The sequence below is a fragment of the Manacus vitellinus genome, unplaced genomic scaffold (genome assembly GCF_001715985.3).
Source record: "Manacus vitellinus isolate BGI_N305 unplaced genomic scaffold, ASM171598v3 scaffold_2_pilon, whole genome shotgun sequence".
NCBI classification, from domain to species: Eukaryota; Metazoa; Chordata; class Aves; order Passeriformes; family Pipridae; genus Manacus; species Manacus vitellinus.
Window position 1 is genome coordinate 36,366,290 of NW_021940208.1, and position 22,372 is coordinate 36,388,661.

A 22,372-nucleotide genomic window follows, 5' to 3' on the forward strand; every position below is an offset into this window, starting at 1 on the left:
GGTTAAAAGCAAGCAAGTGGAAATTCATGGGAAGGGGAAAATTAATTTTAAGGAGAAACTTCACCTGTAAGGGCAAAGTGCAGCTCCAAGCCACTGACTTGACATCCACAGATGTCCTAGACCGACTCAAACGTGAAGGAAGCTTCTTTGTAGAATGGTGAGACACAAGGGAAAAGCTCACAGGCCTCAAAATGTCCCTAGGAGCAATCCCAAATACCAAGTCTCTTCAACTAGGCATGAAGTTGCTGTTTCCAGTGTGCCATTGCCCTTCTCTAGTAGCTGTTCCTTCACTTCAGGGGCACACAGTGAACAAACCCCCTCTTGGCTGCACAGGTACCTCAAGGAAGCTGCACATTAACTGTACCCACCTCTCTACACATCAGGAAAGGACGGGGGCAGAAGCAAAGCGAGACAGACACAGAACTCCATTTTAAAGTACTTACGGAACTCAGATTATACAGTAATGCAAAATATTTTTATATCATACCAGGACATTCTTGTTTATACTGCTAAGTGCTATTTTATTTGTTCCAGCTTCTCCACAGATGCACAAACACTATGAAAGGAGAAAGAATGTCTACTCTCTATGATGGCTTTTAAAAAATCAGAAAAGTAAAATCCATTTCTTAAGCAAAAATTCCATTAAAAATCACTAAATGTTTATAGAAAACAAAGGTTTAATTTAAAAAAGTTAATAACTGGGTATTCCAGAAGCTTTGAGTCATCCACAGTAATAATTAGGGGTTTTGTTCCATACAAAATGCTTTATTTAACCTTCATGCCTCCATTCAGATAATTGTACAAATGCATACATTTAAAGGTTTAAACTCTATTTCAATTCACAGCTCAATTAATAGGAAAGTTGAATACAGAAAAGCAATGCACCAACAAAATATGTCTGAGACACCATTTAAAACGATAACACTTGTTCATTTAAACCTTTGAGAATAGAGTGGAATAATCATCCTCTGACAGAACTTCATTAGGGGACTCCCTTTACATTATCATAGGGCAAAAATCACCTTTTTACAGTAAGAGGAAAAAAAGCTCTGAGTATATTTACAATACATACACTATACATAAATACAAGAACAACACTTACATAATATTAATAAACTTATAACATAGGCATTGCCTAAACACTACATAGTATATAAATGCAGAGGAAACTATTGGGAAATTAGATCTTCAGAAGTTTAATTTTGGAAGAAAAGTAATTTTTGTATTTAAAAGCTTTTGAAAAGAAGGCAAAAGAAAGACTTAAAAAACGTTTGCTTGCTAGCACTGGTATTTTTATTCCTTTTAAGTGTAGGACCTCTATTGACACTATTATCTCTATAGGGTTACCGATAATGGCCCTCCCTTTCGCATCTTATCTAGGAAAAAGACTGAGGTGCTGTACATACTAATTCCATTGCTGTGAAGCTCCGGTCCCAAACGAATTACTTGGTAAATGACGGGATGTTTTTGTATTTTTACACAGGAGGATCAAATGAACACTCATTGGTACATACAACAATAATGACCTGATCAGAAGGAACAGTTTGGGGCCAAATGCAACCCCATCCTTAGCACTTCATTCAACTAATGCCCTAGGGGAATTTGCTTCTTCCATAAGTAACTTGGCCAAGAATGGTATTTTTCATTATTGTTGTTTCTTCCTAAACACAGCTGAAAGAACTTTCTGATTTAATGGTATTTTTGACCCCACATGTTGACAGCAGTGTCCAAATCTCTCTTTCCCTTGAAGTGTATGAATACATGTGTCTGTGTGTGGGTTGAAAGTCTTAAGGCTGATGGTGCATGAAACTTCAGTAATTCATTACTATCTCAGTGTATATTCTAGAAATGTGCAAATGGGAAATACAACTTTTTAAGGACAGACAGCAAGAGGTCAAGAGAGCATATTGTGTAGGTGTTCAACAAAGAACTTAAATTACCAAGGAAGCCATGTATAGCACAATAAGGAAAGAAATAAACTGTGCCTTTTTTTAAAGATGCAAATTTAGCAGTGAAAAATAGTTTGAAACCAGAAATGACAACATGAAGTCTGAATTGTGAAAAATATTAGTTCAGCCATGAAGATTTGGCTCAAGCTGACTTTCCAAAGAAGCTCTTTTACATATAGAAAGGCAGGGTGAGGGAGAAAAGCGGTATCTGAACCTATTTGTGTATTTCATGGTTCATGCTTATGACAATCCTTTAAAGCCATCACCTGTGGTCCCCTACCAGACACTGAATCATTGTTTTTTAAATGCAGAGGTCACAGCGAAGAGCAAGGTTTAGCAAGTCAATGTGTGAACCACCTCTTCTCTTAAAACTGACAGTATCTTGGCTCATTGAAACTTTTGACACTGAATTGGGACAACAGGATCTCAAATAACTTTTTTCTATTATTTCCATAACAGCTAAGGAAGAAAAAGAAAACCCAAAAGGGAAAAACCTCAACATGAAGGGAAAAAACCCCTGGATCATTTTGGGCTGGTGAAGACAAGGTGCCCTTTCCTACACAGGAACTAACACATGTAAGGCCGGAATCAGCCAAACCTTCCAACACGGCAGGTTTCTACAGGTGCCTCCTTGTAGTGTTGCTGCTCCAGAACAAGGAACCAAAGTCTCCTCTCCAGCAACAGCTACAGCTCAGGTACAAGGTACAAAACTAATGTTTCCTTTGTCCTTCTTGTTCTTCATTCCCTGGTGCCCTCCTAAAATCCCCAGCATGAGTTGTAATCTTTTGTGTGCTTAATATCTGGAGATCAAACTTGGGACAACAGAGGAAGCATATGCATGTTCTGAAGGGATTATTTCTGCTAGTGGTTAACAGTAAAATTTTTTACTTAACTAGCAGTCTTGACATGCGATTAACCAATGTGTATGAACATCTCATTATTTTACATGTGGGTTCATGTGCTTCTTTTTTTTTTTTGCACCTGCACTTTCATCTGTATATGAGCATCTTTGTGCACACACAATTCTGCCTCAGTGAGATTCCAGCAGCGACCCACCGACAGCAGTGAAAGTCTAGATAAAATGTTGCATTTTTCAAATACAAAATTCTGCCTGGATAAACGACAGGTACAAATTCAGAGGACAAAAAGCAATCTTCCTTGTCAAAGGCATTAGGACAACCAGTTACATTTTCATCTTCAATAAATTAATTTTTAGAAATAAAAGAAGCATGAGGGCTGGCATTACACTGCTATTTTAAGAATCCATTAGCACTAGTTAATATTTACCAAAAAAAAAATTTGAGAAAAAATAGAGTACAAGAGTCACAAATGGCCATTAACTGGTAAGATCAATTAGTCTACTGATGCAAATGTTTAGGCCATCCAATATAAAAATCTCCACACTTTATTTTAGGAATATCAACTTCTTGTTTGCTATTCAAATAGTCTCTAGACTGATAGTCCTGTTTTTCACTCACTTGTCCCCAAAAGAAAGAAAAATGATATATTTTGTCCACTCCTGAAGTCAACCATTTCTAAGATGATATTAAATACTATGAGCACTACATGACGAATAGAAAGGAGACATAAGGTCAACTCTGTGTTTCCAGAGTTCAATGCAAATGATTTTTCAAGAGAATCCCTGTTCTATCACATTCCCTAAAAAAACCTCCATTGGGTTTATTGCTGGTTTTTGGATTACTTCACTAGAGAATACCCTGGATACATGGGTACATCCAACATAAAACAGGCAGAAATCCCCTACAACACTGCTTGACAACGACCTCCAATCACATCTACTGAGAATCGATACAGCTACGAGTCATTTGTAAACTAAGATTTATTTTCTTCTTACAAATATATGACAGATGTTATCTGAGAAAATAACTAAAACCTTTAACACAGTATCTCAACATGTGAACATACAAATGGCACTTTGTGTTTGTTTCTGTGCTGCATTATTGTTCTCCAAGTAAAATTTAATTTTCACCTTACTGTTAACAGAATCCTGTTAAGTTATTGCTGTGTAAAAGTATAGGAACATCCCATCAGTTCTAATTACAGGCACTTTCAGTTTCTGTTTCACCTTTTAAAACAGATTTTAGGCTATCTCACTGAAGTCTATGAGTACTTTAAATGTCAGAACCATCCTGGTACAATTAATTTTCTTGACATGTTACTGCACCTAAAAGACTAAACTCCCCCCGAATCAGCAAAAAGCAGCTGCCTATTTCAGCTCTGCAACCTTTAATGAAGATGCATTGTAGTCAGGGAAATACAAGAAAAAATAAAATCATATGAGCGCTTGCCATTACTGTATCTGGAGTTCACTGTAAAATGCCATAAGGAAAAAAAAAAATCACAAAACCCCCAAACCTTCTATATGGTTTTCCTTTTGATTAAGTGTTTTTTACCTTTATTCAGTCAAAGACATGGAGCATTGACTTATTTTACACTGAAGGACTCAGTGTAAATGACTTTGCTATATCTCACGCCACCTGCAAAACAGCAAAGAAGTGGCCACTCCATTTTGCAGAGAAAACACACTCTGATAAAACAGAACAATTTACTTCTTGTGTTTTGTCAGTAAGCTTTGCAAAGCATTATCTTACCAGTTTTCCCGATGAAAACTATTTTTTAAAAATATACTTCATTTAATCTATTTAATACCCCATGTAAAATTGTGAGTTGGAAAATACTTTTCCACTATCACATATATTGCAGAATATTTAAATTGTTACAAGTATAGTAAAATAATTTCAAGTTATTTTGATTTCTAAAGATGCAGTATCCTTACAGTTACATATTTATGCTAAAACCTGATTTATTGTGGAGAATTTAAGCCTTTTCAAGGAACCAAGGGGCATGACATCATTAGCATACATTACACAGCAACTGTTATGCTACAGCAAAAATGTGAAAAGAGAACAATCTTTAAATTTCTCTGTGCACTTTTCCAGTTATGTATCACAGACAAAGGCACAACACAATAACATGAGCTGGTTTCTTAAGGTAGTATTTTCTGTAACAGTGTTTATTTAAAATTCTTCCTTTTCTGATTTTTTTTTTTCATTTCAATTTTAAATAAACTTTTTATTACCTGCACATGGGTAGAGACACATGGAAGTGCTGGGGTTTATATGCATGAGTGTAATGATGAGCATGTGGGAATAGCGTGGATTTACTGAATGATCTTAAGACTTGATTGCTGTGGAAGATGCAGTTTCACACACTGATCTTTCCAAACCAAAATTCAAACTAAAAAATAAGTGGGATATTGAATCAAACTTACTCTGATTTTGAGGTACTCATCTTCAATAAAGGAGAGAGAGATTTTTTTACATTAAACAACATTTATTATCAGAAGATAAATTTATAAATGGCAACTAGAATACATTTTCAATGTGGCTAATGGAAAACGAGACTTATGATTACTGTTATTCCCATTATTAAAGGGGAGAAAGGCTGTCCAGCTATTTGTCCATGCTCTGTGCTGAGTTTACCCCAAACATCAACATCACTGATGTAATTTTCAACACTGTTAATTTTGTTATACGTTACTCCAGCAAATAATCATACATACAAGTCAGTCTAAATCTATTTAATTAGTTATGTAAGCATGAGAGAGAATAAGGAATACTGCATCTTCATCCCCAAGTTAAAAACTGCTGTTGCAATGAGCCAATTTTACAGTGCTGAATATAACAGGTGCTCAAAAAATAATGACAATTAAAAATTTTAGAAGTCCTGTAACAAAGCTGTCTGCTCATTGCATTTTCCTATAATGCTGGCTACTGAGATTTCCTGTCAAATCTGTTTAAATCTTTTGAAAACATATGAAATCTGACACTTTGCGGTATAATTTCCCTTGCGAGGCTGTAATGGGCAATGTCACAGCATGGTGGCTATTACCTATCCTTTACTCAAAAGCCTAAATCTCTGTTTCTCTGGAAGAATGGGACACTGGTATATACTTGTGTCTCACAACTGCTCAATTAAGATGAACTTACTACATTGTGTGAAGATGAGATCTCATATTTCTGCATGCTACATACGATGTAAGCCTTCGCCATGGTTATGAAATGTCATGGACCTGCAGTGGGATACCAGGACTTTTGAGGATACTACCCTGGAGCAATTGCCCTTGGTCTTTGCACAAGCACATTAGTTTGGCAGGTCTGAACCACAGGCACTGAAGGCAAGGACACCCTGAGGATCGGGGGGACATCAACTCCACATTCAAACACCCCCATTCCACAGAGTAACTTCTCTTAAAATATTTCTGAAGGGGAAAACCAGAAAACAACCTCAGAGAGTATTTGGGATCCAAGTCTGCAGGTGCTGGTAGGAATAAGAAACTTGTCAAGAACCACACTGGGTACTTGAAACCCAGTGGTGGACTACTGCTGGTTGTGTAAGTTGTCTGGAGGTAACAGCACCACGAGAAGCCCTTGCACATGTGCTGGAAAGGTTGAGGATATACTTCTTGCCTGTGAAATAATAAAATATAGCACAAGCTCCTTTACCTTTTGGCTTCATTCTGTTACTATTGACATACTCTGTGCCTGTGTCCCTTGGCATGAGTGCTGCTTTAACCCTCTATCACTTTAGGGTTCCTTGAATAAAACCAGGCCCTCTTTCTGTTGCAGTGTTTCCAATGCATAAAGTAATAGGCAACAAGCTGAAAAACCAAGGATTCACACAGAACAACCTCGGCCTTGGGAGATGAGCCCCTCCATTGTCTTTGATACATATGCTCCCCCACTGGGCAGTTCAAAGCTCAATGCTGAAATTTAAGGCCTCTCAATTTCTCTAGTAGGAGTTTTTCTCTCTTCATTGACTACAGGGGAAGCCTAAAGAGGAACACTGATCTCTCCCAGTTACACATCTCTGATCAGAAACACTGATCTCTCTCAGTAATATCACATCCTCTTGTACATTAGCAGAATGCCCTCTACAGTTGCTGCTCAAATAGATTTAATTATCTATGGGAGAAAAAAAACATGGGTTCCAAAAGGTATTCTGTATGCCATTGGTTTTTCAACTGAATTACTGCTATTCAAATAATTAGTTGGTAAAATGTTCCTGGGCAGGAAAGCAATTTTATCAATTGACTTCTACCTGACCTGACTGCTTTCCCTAAACACCGATGACAGATGCATTGAACGGGACAATACTGAAGTACACAAAAGACAGACCTCAGACATAATCCATGAAGCACCTCACGCACAACACTTGACAACCATTTTTTTAAACCAACAGCAGTAATGCTGCTGGTAAAGACACAGTTCTGCTTCCCTGCAATGCCTCGTGGTCCACCCTGAAGCCCTGATCTGTCCCTGATTTGGAGATGGATTCTACAATGTTGTCGAATTTGGTGGAAGCTGATTACCAACATGGTCAATGGGAAATGACCAAGGCATTTTTCCCTCCATGGTTGTGAGCAGTTTGTATTGGGTTTCTCTGCTGACCACTCAGTGGGGAGCCTGAGCTTCTACAGTACTGAGTTCTTTCAGAGAGCTGATAAACTATCCAGTATGGGGAAATACTAAGGATATTTAAAGACAATCAAACTCTGGGGCCTGTGAATGCTGTCATAAAGTATTATCCTGGTCACAGTAATCCTCAATTAACTGTAATTGCTTTTGTATCTGTATGGGTACTCTGTGCTGCTTTTTCCTAAAGATTACCTTGATTTCAGAATCCCCACGACATTACTATGTTTATTTCAGGAATCAGATATTAACTGGGATGGTCAAACATTTAAAAACAAACAAGTGGCATTACAAGTTTAATCTGTGCAATTCCTGGAACCAAATAGTCATAATTAAATGCATTGCAAAAGGCCTTTACGTATTCATCTTTTATCTCTAAGATATGAAAATCTCAACACTTAAAAAGTCTTGCCAAGCCTCCTCTTTGTCAAATTTAGCTGAATAGGCAGATCTTTGTGAGGAAAGAAAACAGAAAAACACTATTCTGTTTGCATGAATAACTGATGACTAAGAGTTTTTCTCTTTCCTATATAATTCAATTAATACAAATTGGTTCGCAATTATAGGGCTGTATGGGAAGGATCAAGAATTTCCTTTTATTTAATCTGAAAAGGTTTGGATTGAAAATCCCACCAGAGGCAGCCACTGGTACACATATAAAGGGCCATTTATATCATACTAGACAGCTGGCAAAATCTTGTTATTCCCTAACTCCCAGGGAGAAACCTAATGTCTTGCAGAGCACCACTGCAGAAACATTTCTCCTTCCTACTTACAATTCATCCACTAACTCCTCAACTATCAGCTCTTTCCTGTATCTTTCATGCTTTCCAGACACAAGTATTATGTTAAAGGAAATAAAAGTACTTAACTGTGGTACCTAGCAGGTCAGTGAAGCCATCAGAAAGATTAACTTTAATGCTTAAATCCTACATGCTATTTCTGCATACCCCCCACTTCTGTTGGTGTGGAGTAAATTATTGTCTCAAGAGCCATTTTACCTTATTATTGCTTTTTCTCTGCAAGAGATGTAGCCATTTCTTCTCTGCTTTGTTCTGATGATACATTCAATTCCATTTCACGAATGGCTACACCACTAACCTTGGTACCAGCAAGTACAAGATCTGACTATTTCCTTGTGTTCAAATAATGGTTGTGGGGAAGAGGATACCTGCATGAAAGAAAACTGCACATTGAGAACGGGGTAGTAGTTTTTAGATGGGTTCTTTCTATATAAATCAGAAAATGGTTCTATATAAGTCCATGGTAAAATACAGATACTTAATATTGTACTTTCAGCAGAAATGCTGCTGCCCTTTGCTTATTTTACAGACTTCAACAACAACAACAAAAGAAAAGAAAGGGAAAAAAAACATAAAAGAAAAAGTTTAAATGGCTGGTGTCCACTAGGGCATAATGACAAATTGTGGTACAATATTAAAATGCCACCACCGTTATTGCAAAAGTCTGATTAAGTGACCCGTCAGCTTCAGCAGCAGGATCTCTCCAGCAGAATCTTCTTGCCTACTCACACGCAGCTTGTCTGTAGCACAGCTCAGGTGTAATGCTGACACCGGCCAAATGGTATTCAAAACAAGGGGAAAAGATGGGATAATACAGATCTAGTGGTCTTGCTTTCATCATCATCATCATCATCATCATTGTCGTCATCATCATCATCATGATCGATTTGTGGTATCTAATCCTCCAATCAGCAGTGATTTTTCAGGAACAAAATGTCTGGCAGCTGAGAAAACATACAAGCTATAAACATTTTTTGTCAAAGGATGCAGCATGTAAAATAATGCCCATTCCTGTAGCATTTCGGCTGCTATTTCCCAGGTGATTGTGATGACATTTTCAGGGTTAGCCATGCTGAGGGGCAGACGGGGTTAACTTCAGATGGCGAGGAGAAGAGTGGCACTTCTTTTCCTGCTTTTTTTTTTTTTTAATTTCTGTTATTCTTTTTTGTTACAGACATCAGGGAAAGCCCTGCCTGTTAACACTGCAGAGGGGGATTCAGCCCTGCTGAATTCACTCTGGGTAGTTAAGAGACCCAGCTCTTAAACTCGGCTGGAACAGGTAGCGTTTCTCAAACCAGCATGTGCCTGCGGCGGTGGAGCGCCAAGTGATCTGAGCGGGAAAAGCTGCGGTCACAGTCTGCACACTTGAATGGCTTCACTCCCGTGTGCTTGCGGTAATGCCTCGTCAGTTCGTCGGATCGAGCAAACTTCCAGGTGCAGCCTTCCCAGGTACATTTGTAGGGTTTTTCTCCTGTGAGAAACAAAAGAAAGAGGGGAAAGGGGGGGGGAAAAAACAGGTTGTGACTTTCCCCTTGTTGCTATTAATCCCCACAATCCCCTCTGCATGCTTCCCATGAACACCCACTGCCTAGGGGTTGCTGTAGGCCAAATTACACAATTACGAGGTACGAGATCTGCTGAATACGAGGAAAAGGGCCTTGAGATTTATCATTCCTGTGGCATTCATATAACTAAGAAAATCAACAGGATTAAGGCAATAATATAGATCCTACCTTGCAGGGGCGATGTGGGGATTAACATCAGGACAAAGGGCTGTGTAATTATTCTCATAATTACCATATGAGTTCGTTACCCTCATCTTGTCAGGCTACACTTTCTCCCCTAAGAACCAGATTACCTGTTATTTCTTCAATTTACCATGGGCTGCCACAGACTTCCAATTATTTTATGAAGTTTATGAAGGTTTCTCATTATTTGTGTAAACAGCACTGCAGGACATTTCTTAGCAAGCTGGTAAAAATGAACTACTGTTTTCCAATGAAACATAAAAATTCAACCTGCAAAATGTCCTCTTATTTACTGCATTTATTTTCAGTAAAATTAATTTTGCATAAGATGTTACTAGGAACGGTGTACAATTTTTAAATGTACTCAGCCATGGGACTTCCACAACACTGTTCAGAAACACCCATTTACTTCAGTGAGCTCAGACTTGGGCTAAGTGTGGATTTTTGGAAAATCCCACCCTCTGCTTTATATTTAAAAGTAAGAATTATGTACGCCCCACATTCTACATTGTACTCTGTCAGAGGAGATTAATACAGCCAAATAGGATTTGGTGCTTTCATAAAGCAAACTATTATAAAATCCCATTGTTGCCATGCTTGTAGACTATACTTTGTGATTTCCATCACCTGCCCTCAAACAGGTTAAATGCCCTTGGCAGTTACCTTGATCTCACAGTTGAGTGTGGACCAAAACTGAGGAAAGGAAACTGTGTGAGGTCCATATGTATCTTCCTTTCATGTGTCAAAAATTTTACTTCCCCTTCTGAAACCAGCTAATCACAACCAGGACAACAAAAGAGCATCTCTGCAACAACTGTTTGCTTTGTCAGGCACAATCATTCCTCAGTTATTTATTATCTCTTATGAATCATGAGCAGCTTGCAAGAAACTATTTCAATTACATGAACCAGTGACGCAACACTTGCTTTGTCATAGGCAGAACCTCCCTCCTTGCGTCTCTTCAAAAGTCAATAAATGCTTTACGAAAAGAAAATTTCCAAGTATGAATATCATCACAAAGTTCAAACAGTCCTGAAAAATCCAGCTGTAAAGGCCTCTGTGAGGAAACTGAATGCTGCAGAGACATCAGCATGACATGTCAACAAGGTTGTCAGCATCATTTGAGCTCCTTGGGTCGGTACCTTCTGTGCACCATCTGGGCTGTGCTGCAGTTTTGATGTCAGACGGGGGTGGCAAACAGTTGCTGCAAGAAGACCCTACAATCGGGGCGCTGAGGTGACCGCAGCCTCTAGCTGCACCAGCAGTGACTAAGCCTAGATAATTTTATACTCCTTAGCCAAGCACAAAGCACCAAATAGTGTTCGTTGCCAGCGGGGTGGATGCAGCATTGGGCATCTCAAATCCAGCAGCTGCTGTGAGCTGGACAGGCAGACACAAGCTACACGGCAGATGGCGGGCTGCACACTTGCCAATGACACAGTGCTACAAAATGTGCTTGGATTTGCCACCAAACTGTCTTACATACATATTCTTGCCACAAACGGTGCAGAGCACCGTACAAACATAGCAGTACCCCCATCCAACTTGGCAGGTTGATTCTAACGCTCTTGTCACATTGCATCAAGTTTTCCAAGTGCATCACTTGTCCTGTCCATCCTCAATGTACTTTTAAACTCTCTTTTTGGCCAGATACTGCCCCTGTTGGTTTCTTCAATCACAGAGACCTCCAAAGCACAGTGTGGAGATATTTCTTAAGCTTTAAATTCTTACTTAAAAGCATGTGAAATTCTATATCTCTCCAATCACACAGAATCATAAAATTGCTTAAATTGGGCAAGACCTTTAAGATCATGAAGTCCAACCATTAACCCAGCACTGCCAAGTCCACCACTAAACTGTGGCTCTAAGTGCCACATCTACTCATCTTTTAAATATCTTCAGAGATGGAAACTCAACCATTTCACTGAACTGCCACAGTAAAGAATTTTTTCTGAATATCCAACCTAAAGCTACCCTGGTGCAACCCTGGTGTAACTTGAGGCCATTTCCTCTTGTCCTACTGCTTATTACTTGGGAGAAAAGATCGATCCCTACCTCACTACGACTTCTTTTCAAGTATTTGTAGAGAGCAATAAGGCACGCCCTGACCCTCACTTTCTCCAGGCTAAAAAACCCCAAGTCACTCAGCCACTCCTCACAAGACTTGTGCTCCAGACCCTTCACCAGCTTCATTGCCCTTCTCTGCTCTAGCACCTCAATGTCCTTCTTGTAGTGAGGGGCCCAAAACTGAACGCGCAATTTGAGGTGTGTCCTCACCAGTGCTGAGGACAAGGGGGTGATCACTGTCCTAGTCCTGCTGGCCACACTATTTCTGATACAAGCCAGAATGCCAATGGCCTTCTTGCCCACCTGGGCGCTGCTGGCTCATGTTCAGCCGGCTGTCAACCAGCACCCCCATGTCCTTTTCCACCAGCAGCTTTCCAGCCACTCTGTCCCCAACCTGTAGCATTGCATGGGGTTGTTGTGACCCAAAGGTAGGACCTGGCACTTGGCCTCATACTGTTGGCCTTGGCCTATCCAGCCAGCCTGTTCAGATTCCCCTGCAGAGCCTTCCTACCCTCCAGCACATCAACACTCCTGCCCAACTTGGTGTCATCTGCAAACTTATTGAGGGTGTACTCAATCCCCTTGTCAAGATCACTGATAATGATATTAAAGATATCTATGAAATCTTCCTCCTTGGTACACAGAATCCCAGATCTTCTTTCCCTTAGTAGAAATCAGATAACCCGATGCAGGAAGGGATGGTTTGTAAGAGAAATACCAGAAATAGTTTGTTCATCCATTAAAACAGCATCACTCCAGGTAAGAAATCAAAGTCAGCTGCTGGAAGGATGTGAGTGCAGGTCACTCAGCTGGAGTTCCCACGTGTTGCTTCCAGCGTCCCTCCTCATTGAGTCCTGCTTACCCAGCCCTTATAGAACTATGTGTAAGAGACAGGACCAACCACATTCCTTGCAAGCTATTTACACCACTGAAGGAGAATCACTCTTATAAGCTCAACCTAAGAGGACCTTTCATTATTTTCAATTAAATATATACATTTAGTGTAAGAAGGAAAAAAACAGCCCAAGTAGCATTACTCTGAAGACATTCACTCATATGCACCTTAATAAAGCCACTGTTAAGAAAACTGTGAAAAATATGATTGTTCATTAAGATTAATCAACCTTTTACGCAACCCTAATTTTTAGGGAAAGAATAATACTACTACTTTTCTGTTGAACGGCTGCAGTATCTGTGCATGGACAGGTGCTAGAATAAAAATGCTCTTCATAGGCAACACAATACTAACTCAACCTTTGTTTGGAAACATCCCAGACACAAAGACTAACCACTGGTTTTGTCAAAACCAGAAGACCCAGGAGTTGAAAGGGTGGAAAAAGGACCGCAGAAGCAGAATTGCTAGAAGCTCAGAAGCTGGTGCCAGGTATCACACACCACAGCTTTGGCTGATGAGCTTGAGCACTCACAGCTGAAATTCTCAGTACAATCAACAGAGAGGAGCAGGACCTCAGCAGGGCAACTTAGAAAGCAGTGAGTGAGGATGTGGACAAAACTAGTCTGTTAATTGGAAGAACCTAACCCCAGTGCATATACCTCTCTATATATCCATCTCCATTTCAAGACTGGATTGCAGTGGAGTTGAAGTCAAATACTCAATGCTTTTGACTCAGACACTTCCGTCTCTGTGCAAGCACTTGAGTTTAAGTGTTTAAGAAACTTCTGGGCTCAAAGTGTGAGCACATTTCGACTCCTCATGCACCCAGACACTCAAATTCTCATTCAGCTCTAAGGAGCAAAAGCGGGTGGTGTGAGTGTTGCCCAGGGTGGTGGAAACAGAAGAATGAAGAAGTTAAAATAGCAGATAGGTTTTGGAAAATGGTAGCAAGGAGAGCTGCAGAAAGAGACTAAAAACCATGCAGCAATTAAGAGGAGGAGAAAAGGAAAACTGGAAAAATATTCAACCCTGCTAGTTCAATCTTCTGAATCTGTAAGATTTTAGATTTAAAGAAGCTAACAATTTAAAAATAGATGCCTGAAGCTGTGAATGTTTTCACAGGAGGTGACTCTACTTCTGCACCTGCCTTTGAGGGCTCTATTCTCTGTCCTGTAACCTGACAAAAATACCCCCAAACACAGAAATTGTATTCCAATACTATTCCACAGCTTTGTCTTGCAATATATAGGCAGTAAAGGGTACAACACAACAGGCATTTACATAGATCAAGAGAGACCCTGGAGCATGAAGAAGTTCTTCTAGACAGTTCTCTGTAGAAAATGAGTATTTTCTACTGTTTGGGAAAATTAATTATGAAGTTTTGAAGGTATGACTCAATACCTCAAATGGAACTAGTAGCTTTTTAATATTCTATTAACAAAACATCTATTTCTAAGAGTGCTCCAAACCCTTAACTCTTGTAGTCCCAATGCCACAATCCAAATTAGTTTAATTACTTTTATTGTATGATTTTTCCTACCCTACCATGACTCCTCTCACTTAAGCACTTAAGAACATGGTTACAGCTGTTGCTCATTAAATCTTCCAAAACTCAACAAATACTGAATTAATAATGCTGAATAATGACCACTGTTCAGCCAGTGATTCCAAAATTTTCCACCCTTCACACAGCCCAACATCTGTCTTCCCATATCTTTATTTGTGTACTTAGAAATCTGAAGATCATTCACCCAAGGGAATAAATCTCTCTCAAACTTTTACTTTACAACCCAATGACATTCATATATTCCTTACAAAAAAAGGTCTACCTAGGTATCAGCATAAGACCATGTCATGTAACACATGAAGGAACCAGGTTCTGTTCTCTGCCATGTAGAATTTCCCTCATGGTACACTCCTCAGCAGTTATCCTCTGCCCATCAACTAGCTGGTATCACAGTATTTAATGCCAGAAACTTCAAAGACAGGCACCACAAAACCACCATGTAAACAGTTATGGGTTATTCTGCCAGCAAGGAAACTGCCCTGTAACTCCAGGAAACAGAGCTGGTCTTATGTTCCTTAGGCAAGGAACTTTATTTACTGCAACTGCAGATGCCCTGTGTACTCTGTGTGCACTTGCAGTTCCTTTCATTTGTGTATTATTTAAGCTTCATTTAATCAGCAGTTTAGCAGGTTCTTGGCAACCATGTCATTAAGTAACCACGAAGTAACACTGTATACTACCAGGACTCAAGTTGTAAACTGTTCTCCTTCTCTGGCATGAACTCCCCTCTCTTTTCCAGTATCACAGGTGAGTGCCACATCCCTTCGTATTTGTGTCCTTTTCAGACATCCCTACCTATCCATTTTTTTCTGCAAACAGAACTGTCAGAACTGTCACCATGACTGAGTTATTACATCACTTCTCTGCAGCCCTGCCTGCAATAGTACTCAGCATTTTGAAACACTGGGTAACACTTTTACTCCACATAAGAGTCAACTAGAAAATAAACTACAAGGGACTGTACAGGGGTAAAGGTTTAGCCATCTAGTCAGATTTCTTTCTGTATTTAGGCTTTCAGCACCCTGTGGAAGAGCCACATGCTGAAAATCCACTTCTGAGAAAAACAAAGTCTGAAAGTACGTGGAAACAAAACTTGACATATAAGTTTGTGTAGTGTTTCCAGACTGGGTGGCTGGGAGCATGGTGGAAATGCTGCCCCTCACCACATTCACAAAATACAATGGGTTTGAGTCAAATTGGCACAGTTTATTAGGTGGCACCTGCCGAGGTCTGCTATATACAGACACATCTGTACACCCCACGTTTCTACTGCCATTACTCTTGGAAAAGTATTCTCCGAATAAAAATAGAGCGACATCCTAAGGATTTAGCCCAAAACAAGTGGAAAGAAAATATTAAACCAGCAAGCATGCCTCTGCCTATGTCTGATGATGCTACATTTTCTAGTCAAAGTGAACAGATCTGCAGCTTGCAGGGTTGAGGACATCTCCTGGTGATTCCTGGTTTGGTTCCTTCTACAGGATGCAATATACGTAATGTGTAGTTTTTGTGTCAGCTGGTTTCAGGTCTCATGTAAACACTAGAATCATTCTGAAACATATGGGACAGTCACACTTCACCCATACTGACAGGACTCTAGAAGGGGAAATCATACACTGAAGACCACAAATAATCGCTAATTCGATTTTGCATTTCTACTAAACCCAAGAAATTTCAGGCAAAAGAGATTCTTTTTACAGTAAAACCACTATCTGATAATGAACATCCTCAGGCACTCGCAGAGGAAGAGGGGAGCTTAACTTTCAGACACAAGGGAAAGGGAAAAATGACAATTCTTACATTTTATGTGATATTTTTATTAGTATAATTTTTTAATGAAAAAACAGAGCACTTATAAAGCACTTTACATTTCCAAGTGCCTTATAAAACTTTTTTGAAAATGTAACTACTCATAAAAGTCTGTCTTCATAGTAGCACTGCGTAACAAATATCATGTCCATTCTGAAGGTACGAAAACCAAAACAGCTAGCATCAGCAGCCTTCCCAAAACTGCAGAGAATGTGAAGAGCAAGGCTATGACTTACATATTAGGAAAACCTTAATTTCTGTAATGAAAGTGCTAGACCTTATTTTCATCCCTTTAAAAGTTTGGAATATTTTCAACCATTTTGAGCAAAAATCCAATTCAATTATTTATTTAGTTACTAATTCACTGTATCTCTTTGGTGAACACAGGTAATTTGACTTTTGTGTTTCACTATTGTCAAAATATGCAAATAAAATATCTTTCCAGGAAGAGATTAGTTTCGTATCAGTTGAGCAAGTCTGGCAAAACAATTTCTACAAACAGAACAGGAACATATTGTGCTGCCTGGGACACGTCTTGAAATTCAGGTTTTTTATTTCTTGTTCTCAGTTTGACTTAGGCAAAGCACAGGGACAAAACAATTTCTTTAATTCAAAAATACAGTGCCTACCTCCACTTTAAAAGAGGAGACAGAACTTCATTACACTTTGGGAGCTCTTGAACTAGTTATTTACAAGCTCTACTTCTGATAATTCAGGCTTCTGCAGAGACTTTGCTCCACAATGGGCCATACCAAGCGCTGTGCAACACAGAAATGAATTAACGCTCTGGGACAGGACTAGTTTTGTACATTGCCAAAGGCACTGCTGATGCAAAATGATAAATTTTAACTCCTGTAAAAACAGAAAAAGTAAAACATTTGGAAATGTAAAAGGTCTCTTCCTGTGCACCTGAATCCAGGAGCTAGACCAAATCCCAACAGTATATGACTGTTTTTATTAAAAGTTTTATTAACCTTCCTGAAATTTGTTTCCTGCATAATATGGTACATATATAAATATTTAAGTATATGTTAAGTGCATATATATATATAGACTTAACATATATATTACACACGTATCTGTAGTGGAAGAGTGTTCTTTCCTCCAGATACAACAAACATATGGGACTACTGAATTTCCAATGCTGCGTGGAAAGGCTGAGATTTTACCTCATAGCAGCCCTCATTCACAAAAGTATTGGGAAAAGGTGATGTAACAGATCCCTGCTTCATCAGCCAAGCATATGGAGGGTACCAGCAGACCTGCACACTTACTCTATGTGGGGTGCTGCAGGCTTGGGTTTTAGTCTGGCCTCTCCAAATAAAACAACTTTCCTTCATTGTGGTCCATAACTGCAAGGGAGATGTCAAACAAGCAACACTTCCCTTTCCATCTGCCTACAATACTGGTACTATCACTCCTCCTAGATGCTCCAGGCATAGCTCCACCATGTTCATCAAGAGAAATGCTTATGTTTCTCAGTATCAAACTTAAACCTTCCACTACCTGTAAAAAACAAAACAACAAAAGAAACCTGCCAAAGAAATTAAGAAAAAAAAAAAAACCACCACAAAAACCAACAAAAAGGCTCCAAGGGATGAGCTTTGTCTCACACAGTTTTGCACAACTGATTATTTGTTGTTAGCACTGTGCTAGAAGTCAGGCTCAAGCAGAGGATGAAACACTGGTGTGCTGGGCTATCTACATAAATAAGACCATTGAGAAACCTACCTCCCATTTAAGTGAGTTGTGAATGGAATTAAACTTTCCAAATGAAGAAATACCACTTTTTATCATAATAAAAAGCAGAATAAATATATATAATGCTAGAGAAAAATATTAACTGACAAAAATATGCATGAAAAGGGAAAAGTTCATTAGATTAAATGTGATCAAAATACCATTATTTCATATCTTACATGGAGAAAACACTAAAGTGCAGAAAATAACTCCTCCTACCCAAGTGTCATCTGAGCTTTTTACTTTCCCATGAGACAAGAAGATTTTGTAAAAATTACCCAGGTTTCTAACCACTTATTTGCAAAAATGTGAAGACTGAAAACACTACCTTTCAGGATCTACCTGTTTCCTCTTACACATGAAAAAAGGAAAGTCTGTATAAAACACTAAAACAAAGGTTTTTGTGAAGCTTACTTGCAGTTTTGAGCATATTCCACTCTCAAAGACTCTATTTCCGATGGAAGGTTGGCCTGACAAGGACAGGATGGGCACAAAGAACTTCAGACACAGTTACCTAAAGACATGAGGTATCACCAGTAATGGGCATGTCAGTAGTAAGTTGCTATCCTGTTCCTCTGTCAGAGACTGAGGGGGCTGCAAGAGTTAAAGTACTTGGAAACCCTGTACTGTCTTTATTCCTCCAGGTCTGGGTGCAACATCTGGGAAAGCATTTTGGAAGTAATGGGAGTAAAAGAGGTCTTTCTCGCCTTCATGCCACTTCAGGGCTACACATGGTAGACCACAATCATGCCTGAGACCTCAGATGAACTGCAGTTCTTTGGAGGTAGAACATTAAGTACTAAATGGTTGGCTTAGAGAAAATTTTGTTCTGCATAATGAAATTATCATTATTCCCTTGTGCCACACACAGACAAAACACATATGCACCCCATATTTACAAAGTCAAGGGGCACCATTACAAATATTTTTCGTAATCTAGAGACTGAAAGTAATCACAGATGCAATTAGACTTGCTTTCCCATCAAAGTATCTTGGAATAACCATACGGGCACTCTTCCATATCGGCACAGCATCAGACCTACAATGCAGAGGAATGACTCCCTGTGTGTAAGGTGAATTCAGAGCTTGCAAAATGTGCCAGAAATGAAATCATTTATCTTTCCACAGAGCAGCTATTGGAAGAGAACTGGATGTACAAGCTTCTTCTGGTATGGACACCTGCCTGTAACTAGCTGGACTCAGATAACTATCTGACTACATCCAGAGGTTCCTCTTCTACATCACCTTACTAGGCTGCAGTGGCATTGGTAAGCCTGCCTTTACACCCTGGTGCATACTGCACCAACAGTCATCTGCTTTTAAATATATTTCTGTCCTGAAATGTGAACCCCATCACATCAATGGGAATAGGCTGAGGCTTCATGTATTAAATAATCTGTTTATCTTCCGAAGAGAAACTTCATGAAGAAAGACTAGAAAAGCTAGAAAGGAAAACTTCCGTGAAATATACTCGTTTTCACATTGGAAAGCTCTACTGTTTATTGAAACTGGCAGTAAATTTTAAACACTAAAAGAAAGTATTTCTTAAAAAATAAAAGCATCACCCAATACAAACAGAACCTTCTATTTTACTTAAGACAAATTAATTTTTAAATTGCCTTTGTTTATCTAAATTCCCAGTTTCTGGAACAGCATATGAACCTGCTGTTGGAGGTTTTTTTCACCTGACAGATTTACATGGAGGAAAGAGAACTCAGGAATAAGGAGCACATAAGACATGAAAAAGAAAAACTGGGCTTTTGAAGAGTGAGTCTGGAGGACAGGTGATAAAGAGGTGTTGATTTTAAAGTAGACCAAAAATCTACACAGTTCAAGTAAAATCCAGAAGGATTATTTAAAAAATGTTGCTTCTTCCCAACATTTGTCTAAAGAAGGGACTACAAACCTGTAAATATCTCTCCGGAGCTTAAAGTTAGCAAAAGGCACTAAAGAGACCTTAAGAAAACAACAGGTAATGAATGAAGTTTAAAAGCATACAGAACAAAAATAACTTTTCTGGTGCCTTCGACTTCTTAAGTCCATTCTGAAAGTGCTCAAAGGAAAATGTGAACAAAGACTAATGACAGGGGCCCTTTCGTATTAAAATAATATATGGTGCAACAGTGAGTGAGAGGAATGCAATGTTTGAAAAAGCAAAGACTAAATAAAACACCCATGTACTCACTAGCCCTCTTTCTTCTAGGGTGGTGTCTCAGTCAGCTATAAAGGAACATCTTGAGGAGGGAATGCTGTCATTTTCTCAGGTACAAATCTGTACTTCTGACATGTTTACTGTCTCCATATAACACTGCTGAAGACCCCCTGACACTGACAAATAGGCTTCATTACATCTGTGGCAAAGGTATTTGCTCTCATCTCTCAGGAATGATATAGGCGTTGATCAAGGAACAAAGCACCAAACACAAAAAAATTCACTTGGCCTGGGGGCTATATTCAGCCTGCCTCTGTAAGAGCCTGAAAAGGCAGCCCCATCTTCTGCAGCAGCAGCACTGACAAGAGTGATTCAGAGCCAGTGTGGTCTCATGCATGAAGAGGGACAGTTGTAGCTACCACAGAAGGTGCTCTGGTTACAGACCTTGCCCTCCTCCACTCCTTCACTCCTCTGAGGTAGAAGCAAAGCCATGTCTGTGGATATACAGCGCCCTACACTCATGGACTGTTCCCATTTCATGCCAACTGGAAAGTCCCAGGCTTCTGCTGCCACTGACCCCAGAAAGCTACTCAGTCACATTCTTCCAGAAATTTGTAACTAATGACTAAAATAAGGTTGCACAGAAATACAGAATGCTGATTACTACTACAGTAAAAGAGATCCTATGGAGGTGAGAGACGGAATAATCTCTTGTGTATCAGACATGGTAAAATTATGTTCTACATAACCTCAAAGCAGGCATCTTCTTTCTTTGTTGACTTCTTCAGGGTGATTCACACAATATTTTAAACTCTTTGGGCTCTTCCATATAGCAGGTAAGAGGATAGCCACGATGAGCTAGATACAGGATTTAACCTCAAGCATCTTCAGATGTTTAGATGTTCACACAGTGGAAGGAACAACTATTACTGAGTCTGTAATGCTCAGCTGTCCTACTGGATGTCAATGGCAACTTCAGTACTGCCTAAAAAAGGTCTGAAATAGCCACTAGAGATCATAAAATAGTGCTACGGATGTTTCCCTCTCCATCTTCCAAGTAAAAGCAGCAAACTGAAGAAGGTGAGTCCCACCAGGGCTGCATGGGTGCAGACCTCACATGAACAGCAGTTACACTCTCCCCATTCCTGGGGCAGGCACCACTACCTATGCCAAGTGCAACACAGATGTACGCAAACCAAGAACGCAACCCATGGCTGCTGGTCTTCCCATTTCTCAAGATTATTCCTTTGTAGAGTCACACATTAGTAATTTTCTTTTAAGTTCACTGAAGCAGAAACTAACTCAACACAACTCCAGTGAGTCAATTTCTCACAGTTTCTCCTTGCAGAAGGAGTTGATAAACCTGAGCTGCGAGATTGCCTGCGAGCCCCGAAGGCTCTCCATCACACCCAATACCTACTGATAGCTTTATTTGATGATCTGGCAAAACAACAACAAGAAGCTGATACTAGAATGAGAAATTTAATACCAGGGCTTGTGATTTATGAAATGGTCTAATTATTACAGGTTTCACTTGCAGTTTTTCTAGTCAGAGAGAAGATACGTAATTCAAGTTCGCCCCCCAGTGGACTCTCTGCCCACGCCAGTACACTAAGATTGAGGACACTGGTGACAAGTATTGGGAAGCTAGACAATGGCATACCTTCACAAGCTATGAATTACTCCAAGAGAATTAAATGCAACTGTTACCATCTGTATTATTTTGTTTCCATTTTTAATTAAGGTGTAAAGAAGTATACCTTTCAACCAACAAAGCTGTTCTTTCTGTCAAAATACCACATTGTTTTTTCTCCTGTATCCAAACTACCATGAATGTTTTAGTGGCTATGCCCAGAAAATCGTTTAGGTTGGAAAAGACCTTTGAAGATCATTGAGTAAATGAAAAAAACCCAAACGTTCTCAAATACATCCTGCTTAAGTAAACAATTGTCAGCAAGAGCAGCCTGCCTAAAAAAAAAAACAACAACCCTCCAGATTATGCAATGCTGAGTTTCTGTGATCTTTTCTCAGAAAGTTTCCTACTGAAACTTGCTCACCCTTGCATGCATAGCTGTCATACTTCATTTATACTTATCCAAAACTGCACTAATTACTGTGGGTCATACGTGAATAATTGACTTCTTTTG

General features: G+C 39.4%; 1 protein-coding gene across 3 annotated transcripts in view; it reads right to left on the minus strand.

Annotated features, from left to right (window-relative positions):
* Positions 1-500: 500 nt before the first annotated feature.
* KLF12 (Kruppel like factor 12) overlaps positions 501-22,372 on the minus strand; it is a 238,114-nt gene continuing 216,242 nt past the window's right edge. For 2 of the 3 annotated variants that reach the window (XM_029960879.1, XM_029960878.1), the window contains one exon: positions 501-9,718. In XM_029960879.1, coding sequence (XP_029816739.1) covers positions 9,537-9,718 — 182 coding nt within the window. In that variant the 3' untranslated portion in view covers positions 501-9,536. The remainder of the gene's footprint in view (positions 9,719-22,372) is intronic. The other variant, XM_029960880.1, reaches the window with a different exon arrangement.